Source organism: Anabrus simplex, chromosome 1 (assembly GCF_040414725.1).
Source record: "Anabrus simplex isolate iqAnaSimp1 chromosome 1, ASM4041472v1, whole genome shotgun sequence".
Lineage (NCBI taxonomy): Eukaryota > Metazoa > Arthropoda > Insecta > Orthoptera > Tettigoniidae > Anabrus > Anabrus simplex.
In genome coordinates, this window is record NC_090265.1 from 371,725,615 (window position 1) to 371,744,027 (window position 18,413).

The 18,413-nt window shown below is 38.6% G+C and overlaps 1 protein-coding gene across 1 annotated transcript in view; it reads left to right on the forward strand.

Moving 5' to 3' along the window:
- The window catches only part of tweek (transmembrane protein KIAA1109 homolog tweek), an 843,591-nt gene that overhangs the window by 505,708 nt on the left and 319,470 nt on the right, over positions 1–18,413 (forward strand). Inside the window, 2 exon segments of the mRNA XM_068226772.1 lie at positions 99–330; positions 14,802–14,985. Of these exon segments, the coding sequence (XP_068082873.1) occupies positions 99–330; positions 14,802–14,985 (416 nt within the window).

Sequence of the window (18,413 nt, forward strand, 5' to 3'; positions counted from 1 at the left end):
TAAACATGATAGTTATATTAAATGAAAAAAGTCTTGTATCTTGAATATGTTTATGGAACTGAACTTGTACATTTCTTTTGTGATCTTGTTTTATTTAGATGTTATGACAGGAGAGCGAACACGACTGGTTGTGTTTGGTGTAGCTCGCATTCACCGCACTAGATTGCTAGCTACATTAAGTGGGCTGAAATTGGAAGCAGAGATTACTAGCCTCCATTCCAGTCTTACCTGTCGTAAGAAGTCACGACCTGCCAGTTTGGAATGTTCTCTCACTGGTCAAATTGGACGCACAATGATTGTGTTACTAGAAGGTGTTGCACCTAGCCAACAGTGAGTAACATATATTTATATGTATTTCATTGACATTTAATTAAAGGGCTGGACTGGAACCACTGTGGAACATATATGTAATCTATCTCAGAAGTATAAGCATATCTACAAAGTTCTTCTATAGCTCTTCTTTTAAAGAAGGAATAAATGACAAGAATAGTTTAATTATTTCCAAAGTTTACAGCATGAGCTAAAATTATTTGTCTTTTGGAAGAAAAGTAGTAACTTGATTTGACTGATATACATTTACTTACATTACAACTGTGTATGCTAGACCATTCTAATGTTACTATATGCCAGATTTTCTCTAATCTGTAAATATGTGCATCATTTAGTATTTGGAGAGAAATATGCTTTTGAAAACAACGAATATATAGGAGACATCTGTTGGAAATGAGATTTCTGTTGGAAACAGGATTTCTGATCCTTAACCTTTTCACTCCCAAGTTTCTTTCAGCCTTATGCATGCCCCATACCAGATTTTTCTGGACGTTTCAACAGTGGTTGTAATAGACCATGAATACTTTGTATTTACACAGCTACTGAAAAGTCATGAAATGACAATATTAGCGATAGTTTTCTCCTAACACTTTTCCCAAAACTTGAAAGAACTTGGCGTGATGTCGGCAGCTTGTTTCACTGAAACTTATCTCCACTATATTCATAAAAAATCAGACTCATCATCATTGCCTAAAATTTCTAAAATATAATCTTTTGTTATGCTTTCTTTACACTCCCGTGCACCCATCTCAGAAGACAGTTGTGAAAGAAAAACACAAGGGACATAATTATCGTCAAAAAACGGTAAAGCGATTTATGAATCGTCTGTCGTCTGAACAAATTATGTCAACAACGTTTGACGGAACTCTGAAGTGAACAAGAGCGCATTGCTTTAAATCCGAATTAACTCGTGTTTGGGACAGCGGGAGAAATGTTGACATCCGAGTTAACTTGGGCATGGGATGGAAAAGGTTAATGCAGTAGAAGTCTGTTATAGCGAGAATTCATAACGGCGGCTAGCGATGTATAGGCCTAATGGCGGACGTTGAAGGTCAGGGAAAGAGTTTATTGCTCCACGGTATGGCCATTCTGCCCTTGAGTTTTTTGTGCACTTACCTCACAATTTCATCTTCAACTACTTTAAAGCGTCCTTGTCGCAGTTTTTGTACAGTATGCAATTTTTTAGCCATCTTTGTCTTCATAACGTCAAATATTGGCTTTAGTTAGGTCTATGCACAAGTATTCTACGTTTTCGAATGTTTAATAACCATTAACTTAAAATTGGCACCATAATATCGACGAGAACCCGTTGTTAATTTGCCAGCAATACCTGTTCTGCATATTTTTACAAAATGACTATCCATCACGAAAATGTTCCTGCTGTCCATAAAACTTAATTTTACCAAGCGTCAGGTACAGCAGATGCGTTATAACTCTGCCACTGAGTAGCCGTGGCCTTTCTAAGAATTCAAAGGCTCGCATGTTTTGATACCATTCTGCAGATTTGACAAACGTTTCTGTAGAGACTAATTGAGCATCATTCTCTCTTCACTATTTTCCAAGATCCAGTGACATTCCACACAGACCTGTACAACCGGTTGTTGCGACTAGCATTGTATAATAAAGAGGCGGTCGTTTATTGTCGACGAGTTTTGTGCATGATGTAGATGTTGATTCCCATAGGGAATGTCGGCAGCTTGTTTCACTGAAACTTATCTCCACTATATTCATAAAAAATCAGACTCATCATCATTGCCTAAATCTCGCTATAAATTTACATGATAATAGCCTTTCCATAATTTAATCAGATGCGAGAAAATTTAAACTAATCTCTGAAATCAATTATGCACTCTGCCATATCTTGCGGTTATCCCATTCTTACTCAATTGCAGTATTTAGCATTTAAAATTAAGCTATCGTTTCGTCAGCCTTTATTTTTAATGAGCTAACAATAGTTATCGGACACATTATTTATGCATTTATTACAAAAATGTCCTCTTTCATTTCAAATTTTATTTACGGATCAGCAGTCAATGGGTATTACTAATCGACCCCGCCGAGAGAACTCGCTAGTGGAAATAGCAAGGAAACAATACCAGAGGTAATCGGTCCCATGTAACATAATCGCTGGGGTGCATAAATATTGGTAACGGAAAAAATTGTGCATGCTTAAGCGCTCGCAATAACGGATGCATCAGTGATAGGACTCTCGCTGTAACCAAAGGATAATTCACAGTTTAATATAGGAATTTCGAAGAGACAGCAATAAATTGGCGTTATACTGGGGTTCTCGTTACATGCCATACTCGCTATAGCGGACTTCTACTGTATTTCAAGATTATGGAATGCAGAATGAAATGTGCCATCAGTTCCTTCCTTGAATATTTTCTCATAATTTTCATAATTTTCGCCATCCTGCTATAATAAAAATAAAATTAAGAGAAAAAAATCCTAAAATAGATCCTTTAATGGTAGTATCATCATCTTCTCAGTGCTTTATAGATGTTTGTCTTCTTTCAGATTGGGTTGAATGGTTTAACTCTTTCTCAAAAATGACAATAAGTTAGTAGTCAACCTTACAGCAGTACTTCATTGTTCTCATGCACATTCACATTGGTTTTGTGTTCAAACTCTGTTGAGACTGGGGTGGAAATTCTTTGATAGGATATGTGCCTTCTAGTATTCCACCAATGTGAATTCAATATATTTCATTCTGCATGAATCAAATGAATAAATTCCTTCTTTGTTACAAAAAGGGGTTTCCTCTCAAAAAGGAATCTAATCTTTGCATACTGTACAATCCTGCTATTCTGAATAAACAGTATACCCCAATTTTGCATGACCTCGATTTAGCACACAGCAAATTGCATTTAATGCAAGAATTTTCAAGTCCTAAAAATTATTCCATAATAGCAATGTCAATATATTCAGTTTAGCCTAATTCACATTAGGGTAAAACCATCATCTTTTAGTATAAGGAAAAGACAAAATTCTCAAGTATTTATTTCTGTTCATTATGGTTATGCAACATTAAGAACCTTCAAAAAAGATAGTAAGGATGATTGAAGCCAGAAGTGGAATTTGCCAAATGTTAGCCAAATGTAATCGTTGCAGTACGATAGATGTTTTTGAATACTGAGTGTCACGGACTGAGCAAAGACACAGACTGGTGATATCAAACCGTTCAGTCAAACTCGCCACTTATTTGCATGTATGTAGTTTCTCTTGCTTTGTTGTGCTAAAGTACCATTCTATCTAAGTTTGCATCAATTGGTGTTTTGTCATGTGCCACGTGGATTATCTAGCTAGGTGTCTGCTTGCTCACGTGTTATTCTAGTTAAGCCTAAGCTGGTATTGATTAAGTTTACTATAAAATATTAAAGCCATTTTGTAACAGTGTTGATGGTTTGATACAATTTATTGAATAAAAATGCAGTCTGTATCAGCATATTTTGCAAAATCAGTTAATCCGGAACTGGCTTTCGGAAGTATTTTTCCATCTTCATTGGATTTATTCAAATTAAAACGTTCAAAAGTATACTAAAATTCACATCAGTGTGTTGTCATGATTTTTAAAAATGTTGAGGACAATTGGGCTGAAATAAGAAAACAAAAAACATAATGAGAGAAATTAAGAGAAAGTTTCTACATCAGAATGAATATTATAATTAAAACATGCCTTGTTTTTGTGATAGGAATGACCGAACATGCTGCATCAGCAATTACACAAGTATTAAGCAAGATACACCGTGTGTGTTGCTGGTGAGTGAGTAGCACGTGATGCTACTTCACCTCAAGGTTTTGAGTAGTATATTGTCTGATGCAGTTTCATTAAAATTTTTATCTGGATCTTTTCTTTTTTTTGTGCTAGGATTAGAAATGAATATTCATGTGAACCTTGAAATATTTCTACCACAGAAAAAGGATCCAGATAAAATTTTAAATGAAATTGCCATGAAAAATACAGTAGAAGTCCGTTATAGCGAGAATTCATAACAGCGAAAAATTTACTCGCTATAGCGGATTGTCGTTACATCCGATTTTTGTATAAAAGTCGGAAAACCCTTCATGCACATTAAAATCGGTATGAAACGGCAATCAATTTGTTCAAAACTTGCGTTTCCACAGATGATATCCACACTATGGCTTACTTGTTTGTTATTTTTTGTAATCTGATACTACGTGAAAGTATGTTTAATTTCATTCTGAAAAAAATATAGTACCGTATTTCTCCGAATCCTTCAAAAAATTTATATCAGGCTCAAAAAGAAGTTTGTAAAATCATATGAATGCCTTGTTTTACAGTATGCCTACGCATTTTTAGACGCCGAACATTGACTTTCGTCAAGCCATTATTTTTTTTTTTTTTTTTTTTTTGCGGCTGCTCAATTATTCTTTATTTCCGCGGGTTTGAGGACCATTAACTTAACATTGGCATCATAGTACTGAAAAGAACTCGTTGAAAATTTTCCGGTAATACCTATTCCATGCGTCTCTACAACACAACGATCCATCAGGAAATTATTCCTGCTGTCTATAAAACTATTACTTTTATTACGCAGAGTCAGATATAACCGGCTACCGCTACACGCACGTCTCGCTTGTCGGGTTCGGCCAAATTCAGCGGCTAGCGATGTATAGGCCTAATCGCGAACGTTGAAAGTCAACGAACGAGTTTATTGCGCCACGGTATGGCCATTCCGCCCTTGCGTTTTTCGTGCACATACCTCACAATTTCATCTTCTACTTCTTTAAAGCGTCCTTGTTACGGACCACAGAATGCATTTTTTGTACAGTACGCATTTTTTTTAGCTCTTTGTCTTAACGCTAACGCCAAATATTGGCTTTAGTTAGGCCGATGCCGTATTTTCTTGCGGCTGCACAATTATTCTACATTTCTGAGTGTTTAATAAACATTAACTTAAAATTGGCACCATAATATCGACTAGAACCCGTTGACAAATTGCCGGCAATACCTTTTCCACGTATCTTTACAGTACGACTATCACGAAAATATTCCTGCTGTCTATAAACCTTAATTTTACTAAGCGTCATGTACAATAGACGCGTTATGACACTGTCACTGAGTAGCCATGGCTTTCTAAGAATTCAAAGGGTCGCATGTTTTGATGCCATTCTGCAGATATGAGAAACACACAGGCACTGTACAACCGGTTGTCGCGGCTAGCGATGTGTAGTAAAGAGGCGGTCGTTTATTGTCAACGAGTTCTGTGCGCATGTGAAAAGAAGCAGCATGGTTACCGCGGTAGTTGCCAGTGGTATCCATTAACTTACTGTTAGGCCACGAATGCAACAACCCTTGAGTTTTCACATGAGATTCTGAGAAAAGAAAAAAGGTCTTGGATTCGGAGAAATGCGGTATCACTCCAGAGATTTCTGTGGCAAACACCTCAGCTTTCTTCTTCAAACAGCGTCACCTAACCTAACCGTATATGTAGCCTATCATGAAACCATATTTGAAACGGATATAGAGAAATAACCTCCTCGCGAAAAATTTACATGTAAATAGCCGTAACTAGGCGCCAGAAGATATGAAATATCCTCTGAAATCAGTGATGTACTCTGCCATATCTTGAAGTGCATCACATTCTTACTTAATTCCCATATATAACATTAAAATTAAGATATCATTTATTTCAGTCTTTCATTTTACCGAGTTAACAACTGCTATCGGCCACGTTATTTACGCATTTATTATGAAAATGTATTATCCTCTTTCATTTCGAATTTTCTTTAGAGAACAGCAGTCGATGGGTATTACTAATTGTTGTAACCAAGGTTGAAGTTTACAAAACACAACTTTTATTGCTTCACTTTATGATATTTACACAAATAACTGAAATTTATTTTGAAGCAAAAAGGAATATTGAATCTTGGGAAAAGTCTGTCTTTATACAATATGTACAGGTTTACAGTCTTTATATACACTTCTATCTTGAAAAGATAGTCTTTGTGAATTGACACGTTGATAGTCGAAAACTATCTGGCACACTAACATAAATGTCTTTGAGAGTCCTTGTTGGTTGAAGTGCCTGAATTCCTAAAAAGCAAGTTCAATTGATTGAAGTAATTCCACCTAGCGAAACTAAGGGAGCTTGCGTAAATTAGGGAATGAAAATGGCTTGTAAAAGAATTACGGAACATAGGCAGCGGAAACAGGAAAGGGAGCGGTGACCAGAGGTGAAACCTCGTACTGCCAGAAATTCAGTCCACCTGGTCGAAGCACATTTTCAAGAGGAGTAGCCTCCGTGCTCGACGTAGGGTGTATTCTGGAGCTGGACACCGGGGAAAGTGGGCAAGTGAGCAGGCAGGGAGCTCCTATTTATAGTACACTCGATGGTCAGGCACGCGCACTGAGGGCTGCGCGTCGAAGCTAGCAGAATGATACACAGGCGCGCGTGCAGCTGGCTGGAGGAGCGAGACGGGAGCGCCGGACATACAACACCCTCCCCTCCTAAATACGCCGGTACGGCGTGAAACGGCGGGGGCGCTGGCGGCGACTGCGATGCTGGGGCGGAGCTGCTGGTGTCTCTGTTGTATTGTCCGGAGCTGGAACTGGGCGGAGTGGCGCTGTCTCGTCCTGAAAGGAACCCATTGTTATTAAATGATCTAAAGCGCGTTCAGCAATAGATTTATGAGGTTTAGCAATAGCATCAATAGCTGGACAGGGGCGGTAGCGCAGACGTATCTGATCTTGATGGCGGCAGATACGTTTCTCCGTAGTCTGTATCTCGTATAGACGATGACCCAAAGATCTGCAGATGACTCCAGGTATCCAGAGTGGGTTGGATTTGAATGTCCTGGTGTAGACCTTGTCGTTGATGGAGAACTTCGTTGGTGCGGTCTTATGCTGGGCCGGAAGAGGCTGTAACAGAGAAAGTAAAGTTCTGTGAGGTCGTCCATGGAGCTTCTGTGCAGGAGTGATATTATCAGCGCCGGGTAGAGTTCTGTAGTTGTTTAGGAGTTGGAGCAAGGCTTGGTCTTTAGTTAAGCCTGAAGAGACAGCTTTCTTCATACTTCTTTTAAATGTTTGTACGAAGCGTTCAGCTTCACCATTAGATTGAGGGTGAAAAGGTGGTGCTAGGATATGACGAATGCCATTATGTGTACAAAAGTTCTGAAAAGCAGTAGCTGTAAATTGAGGTCCGTTGTCCGAAATGAGTACTTGCGGTAAACCTTCTGTAGTAAAGATTTTCTGGAGAGCACGAATGGTAGCTTCGGTTGTAGTAGTCGAATGCATATCCACTACATATGGAAAGTTTGACAGTGAATCGATGACTATTAACCACATGGAATTGAGGAAAGGACCTGCGAAATCGATGTGAACTCGTTCCCATGGAGTAGTAGCAGGAGGCCATGAAGCAAGATCAGAAGACGGGGCGTTCTGATTCGTTTGACATTGCTCACAATGACGTATTAGCTTTTCGATGGCGGCATCAATACCGGGCCAGTAGCAGTGTTGACGGGCGAGTTGCTTTGTTCTGGAGATACCCCAATGGCTTTGGTGTAATAATTCGAGAACTTGTTTCTGTAGGCTAAGTGGGATAACCACTCGGAAGATGGTGCCTGCTTCTAGTAATACAACTCCGGCACGAGTCGTGAGACGATGCTGCATACGATGATAAGGTGCCAGGTGGGCAGGAAGTGTGCTCTGAAGAGGCCAACCGTTGCGGATGTAAGTACGTACAGTAGCAAGTGTACTATCCTTATCTGTAGCTTTAGCTATGCAGGTAGCATCAATAGGAAAACTGGATACAGTATCTTCAAGTTCTATGTCCAACTGAAGACATTCAGATTCTTGAGAATCGAAGGCAGTATCAGGACCAACGGGTAAGCGGGAGAGGGCATCAGCATTACAATGCTGGGATGTGGCTCGATATACAATCTGATAGGAATAATCAGAAAGGAACATGGACCATCTTTGAAGCTTTCTGAGGGAATTCTCTGGGATCTTATTACCAGGATGGAATAAGTGTACGAGAGGCTTATGATCGGTAATGATCAGGAAATGGTTGCCATAGAGATATTCATTGAAACGGCGAATACCAAAGATGATGGCTAAAGCTTCTTTCTCTATCTGTGAGTATCGACGTTGATGGTCATTAAGTGTTTTCGAAGCGAAGGCGATGGGGCGTTCTTGTCCATGACGATCCTTCTGGGAGAGAACGGCACCGACACCGTAGTCTGAAGCGTCAGTAGCTAGCGTGATGATCTTGTCGGGCTGAAAATGAGTGAGTTGTATAGCTTGAATTAAGGCGTTGTTGATTGTTTTCCATGCCTGTTGGCATTGCGGAGTCCACTGAAACTTAACACCTTTTTTACGTAGAGCGTTTAATGGAGCTGCCACTGTAGCGAAGCGTGGAATGAACTTATTATAATAGTTCGCTTTGCCTATGAAGGACTGAAGCTGCTTGAGGTTCTGAGGTGCTGGCATGTTTACTATCGCTGAGACATTCTGTGTACTAGGACGAATTCCATTCTTATCAAGTATATGTCCTAGGTAGTGAACTTGAGGTTGAAAGAAGGTACATTTAGCGAGATTCGCTCGTAGGCCATTGTCTTTCAATTTCTGGAGAAGGAGGCGTAGATTGGTTAGATGTTCCTGATGATCTTTTCCAGTAACAATAATATCATCCAGGTAGTTAGCACAACCGGGAATGGAGGCGGTGAGTTGAGCCAAATAGCGCTGAAAAATAGCCGCTGAGGATGAAACACCGAATGGGAGACGCTGGAGCTGGAGCAGTCCGAGAGGAGTGTTGAGTGTGAGAAATTTCTTAGATTCTTCGTCTAAAAGTAGCTGGAGATATGCTTCTTTAAGATCAACTCGAGAGAAGAATTGTCCACCAGAGAGACGACGGAATAAGTCTTCTGGACGTGGAATAGGAAAGATATCTGTGTCAAGTTGTGAGTTGACTGTAGATCGAAAATCGCCACAAAGTCGAACATTACCATCAGGTTTCTTGATTACCACGAGTGGAGTAGCCCATTGACTAGAAGTAACTGGTACAACAATTCCAGTTTGTATCCATCTTTCTAATTCTTTCGTGACCTGGTCTTGAAGTGCTAGGGGTACTGGACGAGCTTTGAGGAAGCGAGGCTTAGCTCCGGATTTCAGCTGTATGTGAGCTGTATAGTCTTTTGCCGTTCCGAGCTGAGAGTCGAAGACTTCAGGAAACTGCGCTAGGAGAGCGGTAACGTCAGAAGTAGGATGCAATGTAGATACGACGTTAATGTTGTCATGTATCTGGAAACCAAATAAGTTAAATAGATCCATGCCCATAATGTTTGATGCAGTGTAGTTGTTAACTACGAGAAGAGGAAGGGTCTTCTGAATTCCTTTATAACTAGCCTGAAGCTTGATTTGACCTTTGATGTCAATTTTCTTCTTGTTAAATGTCACGAGCTGGATGTCAGCTGGAGAGCATGAAGGTGAACCTAAGTCGTGGTAGGTAGTCAGGTTAATAATAGAGACAGGAGATCCAGTGTCTAATTGAAAATCGACAGATCGATCAGAGAATGAGAGAGGAATGATGATTTTGTGAGAATCCTTTGTGGGAAGAATAAGATTGATCTGATCAACTTCCATGTCTTGGCGGGGCTGTATATGCTTCCGGCGTGCTGCAGTAGTCTTAGCAGGGCGGAGCGAACTTTGACAGACAGTCTTAATGTGTCCAAGTTTATTACATCGTTCACAAGTAGCTTTGAAAAAACGACAGTCACGACGTTCATGATGCTTGAAACAACCTCGGCAGGAAGGCAGGAGTTTCGAGGTGCTTTTAGAATTGGGCTTCCGTGTAGCATTACGAGAGGGAACCTGGCGAGAATGCTTGGTGGAGAGCGCCTTATCCGTACGGTGCACTGTAGCAGAGGACTTGCGGGCCTGAGGCGAGACTTGTGCAACTTCGTGTGGAGAAGCTATGGCTGCGGCAGTCTTAGTAGTAAGCTCATAAATCGTAGCAATACGCTGGACGTCTTCTAAAGAAGGGTTACTCTGCTTGACAGCGTCAAAACGTATTTTGTCTTCAGGAGTATGTAAAATTATCATGTCCCGAATGAGAGAATCAGTGTAGGATGAACCACAACCGTCCTTGGAGCAGATGAACTGGCAGGGTTTAGCTAGACCACGCAATTCAGTTATCCATTCAGTATGTGTCTGATGGGGTTGCTTTCTGCTCTGAAAAAATGTATAGCGAGCAGCCACTATGTGAGGAGCTTTGGCATAGTGTTCCGTGAGACGGGCTAAGAGCTGCGTGAAGGGTACCTCAGATAAGTGTTCTTCCGGACTTAATTTACGTAGTAATTCACACGTAGCATTGCCAACCGAACTAAGAAATAGTGCGCGGCGGCGTTGATCATCTGTGACAGAATGGCAGATGAAATGCTGTTGTAAACGGGCTAAATAAACTGACCATTCTTCCTTAGCTGGATCAAAAGCAGAGAACGGAGGAATAGCTGATGGCTGTGTAGAGACAGAAATAGCTTGAATAGCCTGAATTAATGCTGCCTGTTGTTGTTGCATAAACTGTTGTTGTTGCTGCTGTAAGGCGTGGAAGACCGTAGCGAGCTGTTCCGCAGTAGCCATTGCGAGATGCGTGCAAGAAAGAGTAAGGTAAGCTGTGTGTCAGAACTGGTTGGAGTGTCGTTGTTGTTTAGCACGTCGCCGTAGAGTTGACAACTGGGCCTGTTGAATTGTAGTGTCGTGTTTACCTCGTTGCTATAGAGTTGGCGATTGGGGCTGATGACGTGTAGTTTGTTGCCTTTTTTGTACCTCGTCACCATAGAGTTGGCAACTGGGGTCGAAGAATTGTAGGTGGTTGCGTTTTTACCTCGTCGCCATAGAGTTGTGTTGTAACCAAGGTTGAAGTTTACAAAACACAACTTTTATTGCTTCACTTTATGATATTTACACAAATAACTGAAATTTATTTTGAAGCAAAAAGGAATATTGAATCTTGGGAAAAGTCTGTCTTTATACAATATGTACAGGTTTACAGTCTTTATATACACTTCTATCTTGAAAAGATAGTCTTTGTGAATTGACACGTTGATAGTCGAAAACTATCTGGCACACTAACATAAATGTCTTTGAGAGTCCTTGTTGGTTGAAGTGCCTGAATTCCTAAAAAGCAAGTTCAATTGATTGAAGTAATTCCACCTAGCGAAACTAAGGGAGCTTGCGTAAATTAGGGAATGAAAATGGCTTGTAAAAGAATTACGGAACATAGGCAGCGGAAACAGGAAAGGGAGCGGTGACCAGAGGTGAAACCTCGTACTGCCAGAAATTCAGTCCACCTGGTCGAAGCACATTTTCAAGAGGAGTAGCCTCCGTGCTCGACGTAGGGTGTATTCTGGAGCTGGACACCGGGGAAAGTGGGCAAGTGAGCAGGCAGGGAGCTCCTATTTATAGTACACTCGATGGTCAGGCACGCGCACTGAGGGCTGCGCGTCGAAGCTAGCAGAATGATACACAGGCGCGCGTGCAGCTGGCTGGAGGAGCGAGACGGGAGCGCCGGACATACAACACTAATCAACTCCAACATCGCCTTTGAATGTCAATGAGAAAGCTCGCAAATACACAAAGTGAGAAAACTATACTGTACCGAAGATGATCAATCGCATTTTGTTGCAAATGTTTCAGTTTTCTTATTCAAACAGCGTCACGTATCCTAACTTAACCATACTATACGTATGATGAAAACACACTTAAAGCGCCAATAGAGAAAGTATAACTTTCTTGCTATAAATTTTCATAATAGCCTTTCCGTAATTTAATCAGACGCGACAAAATATAAACTAACCTCTGAAATCAATTAAGCACTCTGCCATATCTCGAGGTGTATCCCATTCTTAATTGCAGTATTTAGCCTCAAAATTAAGCGGTCGTTTAGTCGGCCTTAATTTTTATCGAGTTAACAACCGTTACCGGACACGTTATTTACGCATTTATTACGAAAATATGTTCTCCTTCATTTCGAATTTTCTTTACGGAACAGCTGTCGACGGGTATTACTAATCGACTCCGACATCGGCTTCGAATGTTGACGAGAGAAATCGCTAGTGCACATAGCGAGAAAACGACGCCGAAGGTAATCGATCGCATGCAATATCATCGCTGGGGTGCATGAATATCGGTAACGGAAAAAATCGCGTGCGCTTAATCGCTCGTAATAACGGATGCGCCAGTGATAGGGTTCTCGCTGTAACCGAAGGACGATACACAGTTTAATATAGGAATTTTGAAGGGACAGAAAAAAGTCGTCGCTATAACGGAGTTCTCGTTATATGCCGTACTCGCTATATCGGACTTCTACTGTATACTATTCACAACCTTGAGGTGACGTAATGTCATGTGCCACTCACTTGCCAGTAATGCACTTGGTGGATGTTGCTTAGTGCTCGTGTAACTGCTGACTCAACATGTTTGGTCATTCCTATCTCAAATAGGTAAATTTTAATTGTCATACAGTGAATAAACTTTTAATGTCCACCTATTGAATACAATAATGTTGTTTATAGATGTAATTACAACATTCTAATTATATACAGTACTAGTTTCGATGCATCTTCAGCTGTACAAATAAATCGGAAAATAGGCAAATTATATAAAACTTGTGATAGATGTTGATTGTGCGTGATATAAAATACGATATAATGTACATTTCATAGGGTTTTATAAAATGTGATATAATGTAGATTTCATAGGGTATTGAATAGGTGGACATTAAAAGTTTAATCATTATAATTCTCAGTTCAGTACGGACAAAAAATTAAATTTCTTACATTAATTAATTATAATATTCATTCCTGTATAGAAAAATTTCCTTTAATTTTTCTCATTCATTTTTTGTTTTATATTGCACTACAACTGTCCTCAACCTTTTTAAATATCATGACAACACACTTATGTGAATATTAGTATTTATTATTTACATATTTTACGCCCACATTGGAGCACTTAAATCAATACATTTGAGTTAATTTCTTCTTTTTCTTCTCCCAGAACTTTCTCATCCTCTCCGACCTGGAAGCCCTTTGTGTGTCCGATATAATATATTGTTTCCATTCAACTGTTTTTAGTTTGAAACTTATGCTTTTGTTCTTCAAAATCCTCTTCTTTTTTCTGTCTTTGATTTGTTGCCGAGTTATACACAATTTTTTCAAATCATCCTGAACTTCTTTGAACCAGTTATTATTGATTTTATTTTTCAAAAAGTAATCAAATAGTTGTTTTAGTATCCTGATGTCTGGTCTGAAATGTTTCGATCAAAAGATCAGACAATCAATGATGATGAGTCTTCTAATGAATATTAGTATATTTTAAATTATTTTAATTTTAATAGATCCACTGAAGATGGAACGAAGTTTGGGACTGGCAAATTCTTCATTAGTAGGAATATTGAAAAATAAAGAGAAAATTCTGGGTTAAGAAATACTGTGTAATTCCTAAGCATAAAAGAGAAACAATGTTAAAAAATCATCCTGTGAAAAAATGGAATCTATGCTAATTGGGTGGTTCAAAGGAGCACATTCTGAAAATATACCAATCGATTGGGCGTAAATAAAAATGGAAGCATGTGTGAAATTGGGGAAACTTGGCCCTATGGACTTCAAAGCTTCAAATGGTTGGCTGGATAGGTTCAAAAAACGATATTATTTGGAAGGCAGTTTGTGGACTGAGTGCTGCAGTTAGTAATGAAACTGTTGAAACTTTATCTGATTCCCAGCTAGCTTAACTACTTTAAGGAGAGTGCATAGTCACTGCAGTACAGGCATGGAACTATAATAAATACTCCCTGTGCAGAATTATGGAAGGAGGACATTTTGTTATCTTGAGAACAAGTGCTTTAAGATGTAAGGCATCCCAGCAGTTTTGGGATTGATGAACTTCAATACATGCCTCTGCTTTCTATGCTACCTTCAGTTTGTACTGGTAATTATTACTAGCAGTAGATCATTTAACTGGTTACATGTCAAGTTTGTGATCCTAGTACCATACCACTATATTTCTCAGTAGTTGTCAAATTAGAAAAGGCCATTGAATTCATTCACCAATTGCTCAGTACCACTTAAGTTTTTAACTTTTAGCGTGTTAGCTTTAGAAGATGTTTCTTGATCACCTGATAAACTTGCAGAAGTTCAATATTGCATTTATTGCAAGATATGTACAAAGGAAAGGGATACTCTTTGTGAATGTTGCCACAGAATTCTACTATTTTAGCCAGACTAGTAGATTTAACAGTTGTTCCAATTGTATACATTAAATGATATTGGGAAATTCTTAATATGATTTAGTAATGGAAACCAGTTGTCAAATAAAATTAGTAATATTTAAACACAGTACTGATTTTCACAATTTGTTCCCTTACCTGATCGTATCATCAACTAGAAAACTGCTTCGATTTTTCTTTATATTAGTGTAATTTTAAGTGTTATCCTGCTTTGCTTTGTAGGACTGTTGTGAAGGTGACAGTGGGTAAGTCTCAAGCATTGTACTCCAGTATCTCGCGTCGATCTAAAGATAAGAACTCAGGCCTTCTGACTGTTGGAGCAGTGAATGTGGATATTCCTCAGCACCCAGTTGCTCTGCATGGCATGATGACTCGGGGCAGTAAACAGCTGTCATCAACTTTGCAGGTATCATCCTAAGGCCAATATCCCCATCTCACTTCGTTGTTTTAGTATTTTATTATCCTATTCATTACTAGAATTTCTTAATAGCTTATAGCTATAAGTGTATAAGTAGGCAAACAAAAAAAAAAAAAAAGATTTTGCACAGGGTATTCTATAAATTCCTCATGGGTACTCTTTCCTCAGAAACAATTGAACCTATAGATATAATGTTTGTTGTGAATATCCACAGGGTTTGTATCTATGTAGGAGATCAATATTTTGATAATTAAAATTAACTCTGATAAAATACTACAGTAAATGTGAGGAACATACCATACCATGTGCTCAATCTTTTTTAAGCATCTATACATTCTATTTGTTCATTCATTTATATTTTTAAATAAGACACTGAATTCTAAAAATCTCATTCAAGGAGAGTACAACATTGAATGCTGGAGGTGGACGTCTAATCAACTATAATAGAAGTCTGTTTTATCAAATCTTTACAGTGGCAATAAATTTACTCGCTATAGCAGATTTTTGTTATATCTGATTTTCTGTAAAAGTCTGAAAAGTACCAAAAAGCAAACACTGTAACTAACAAGTAAGCCGCTATATGGAAAACATCTGCAAAAGGTTTTGAACAAACTGATTGCTGTTTCATTTTGATTTCAATATTGTTCGTTATTTTCTTTTTGGTACTTTTAGGCTTTTACAGAAAATCACTCTGTGAATGTGCATGCTCATTTTCATTCTTAAAAATTGTAATAACATTACCATGTATGTATTATGAAAACATATTTCAAGCCTCCTGTAAAGTAATGGTAACCTTTTAGTTATATAGTACATGGAAATAGCCTTTCTGAAATGTAATCAGACGCAAGAGTATATAACCTAACCTCTGAAATCGGTGATGCATGCTGCCGTATCTTGAAGTTCACATTCTTGTTTATTTTCCGGACCTAGTATTAAAATTAAATGATAGTTTACTTCAGTCTTTATTTCTAAGGAGTAAATAACTGCTGTCGCCAATATTATTTACGCTCTTATTGCAAAAACATGTTCTCCCCTTATGTTTCGAACTTCAGTGTTTGTTTACACCAGTTACAGAATAAAATGTTAACTTACAGTTGTCGGTACAGATCACAATGAAATTAGTAACGATTTATTTACACCAGTTGGAGTCATGAATCAATGGGTATCGTTAACACATTCACTCCCGTAGACATCTTAAGGTGTTTAAGAGCAGCGTATGTGCGGGACCATATCAGAGTAAAGGCATTTAAGGTTGCATGATATAAACATTGTTTCAAATTTAGCGCTAAATTCGTATGAAGTTGGAGTTCGTGTTGAAAACCATAGATGGCATATAAATGAATAGTCCCTCACCCTGACTACCTGAACAGAGGGTACATTCCAATGCTTGCTTTCTTTTTTTTTCTTTGAGTAAACACGGACCTAAGCCAGTCGTGGTATTCTTGTGAGGGTGTGTAGTGAAGTGAGTTATTGTGTCGCGATAAGATGACAAGTTACTACAAACACAGTATGTGAAGTGAGTAAATTGAAGACATATGTACCATTGAATGATGATTCTGGTGATGAACTCATCCCTGATTTCAGTGATTGCAAAAGCAATTCCGATGATGATATACCAGACTCTGGGCAAAGTGAAATTCAGCACATTCAAATAACCGATACGCATCAGTCTATTGCCCTCATGCAATCAAGTTCACTGGCCGGGTAGGATTACATGTTGACATCGAAAATATCAACGAAATTATGTCCTTCATCAATTTATTTGTAAACGGCAATTTCCTTGTGACAGACAGACTTGGTTGTGAGGAAATCATTGGACCCACATGGGTTTTGGGAACAGAAATGCAGAATCGAAACCGACTTTCAACCTATTAAGTCGTGTTACGTACATTTAGTACATGTTGAAGAGAGGTTGTGGGTTCGGATCCCACTGGTGTCCGGTTGGCCATTTTTGTTCTGTACTCAACATCTCCTCAACACGTACTAAATGTACGTAATACAACCTAATAGGTTGAAAGTCAGTTTCGATTACAATGTGGTCGTGAAAATTCAATATTCATAGAATGCAGAAGGCGAACCGTTGCTTAATTTGTGCAGAAGAAATAGATTGATCATCAAAAAGTACCTTTTTCCAAAAACAAGACAGCCACAAGATAACAAGATATAGCTGGGATGGAAAACATAAGTCTCTTAGAGACTATATCATCACTCATAAGTTATGAATTTCATTATGGTCCGTATTGACAATTGATCACTATCAAAGGGTAGGAAGGGTCCACCTATTCATACATCTATATATGTAAAGCAAGATGTCTTGACTGACTGACTGACTGACTGACTGACTGACTGACTGACAACACACAGCAAAACCTACTGGAGATAATTGTATGAAAATTTGAGAACATGTTCCTACCATAGTGTAGGTGCGCGCTAAGAAAGGATTTTTAAAAATTCCTATTTTAAAGGGGTGAAATGTGATTTTATATTTTTGTTGAAGATCTCCTTTTTTGTGTAAATTATTGTTCTTATATTCATTTACATATTTCTTTTCTTATAGCATAAGTTCTGTATTAAAAGAAATTTTTTAAATTCCGATTTTAAAGAGGTGAAAAGGGGTGAAATGTAGTTTTACATTTGTGTTCAATATCTCCGTTTTTGTGAAAAAATTGTACATATATGTTCATTCAGTGCCCCAGATCGTCTCAATAGTACAGCAAAAATCTTGCATTTCTTGAAAAGTCAACGGAAATATATCTATTTTCAAGATTTTCCAGATGAAATACTTCCCTTGCGTGCATGAATATTTGGCTTTTGCCAATCAAAAATCGCCGCAGCACTTTCCATCAGCGCCAATTCACTCCGATTCCATGTATTTCAAGACGGTAATCAACGAAGTCCTTAACAAAAATAAATACAATTAACAGTAGAGGGGTCTATATGTACGAATATTTGTGAGTGAATTAATGAGGAGGCACTTTGCACAGTGATGATAGCGCAACGGTTAAGACAACGGACTGCAAGAATGTAGGTTCGAATCTGCCTCTTAGCAGGTTTTTTAAACACAGGAATTTTGTTTTATCAAGGAGAATGATTACCGTTTTATATTTTGTTACTGATTTATGCAACCGCTTACAGTATAAAGGAATTATTTCATCCGTACAATTGGTAAAACAGGCTAGGCGAAAGCAATACAAGTTCTTTCTTTATTATGATCGGCGCACGCATGCGTCATTAGCAAAGCTGTCCAAGGTTCGAAGATATGTCACTCATATTGACGAAGGAGAGATCGGAGGCAACTTGGATATTGTCGACCAGTAATGAATTGAGTGTGATAAAACTCTTGAGCAAGAAGGCTCTGAACCTTCGCACTCCTTGGTAATAACTATTCCTCCCAAGAAGAGTACAGACTTTTCATA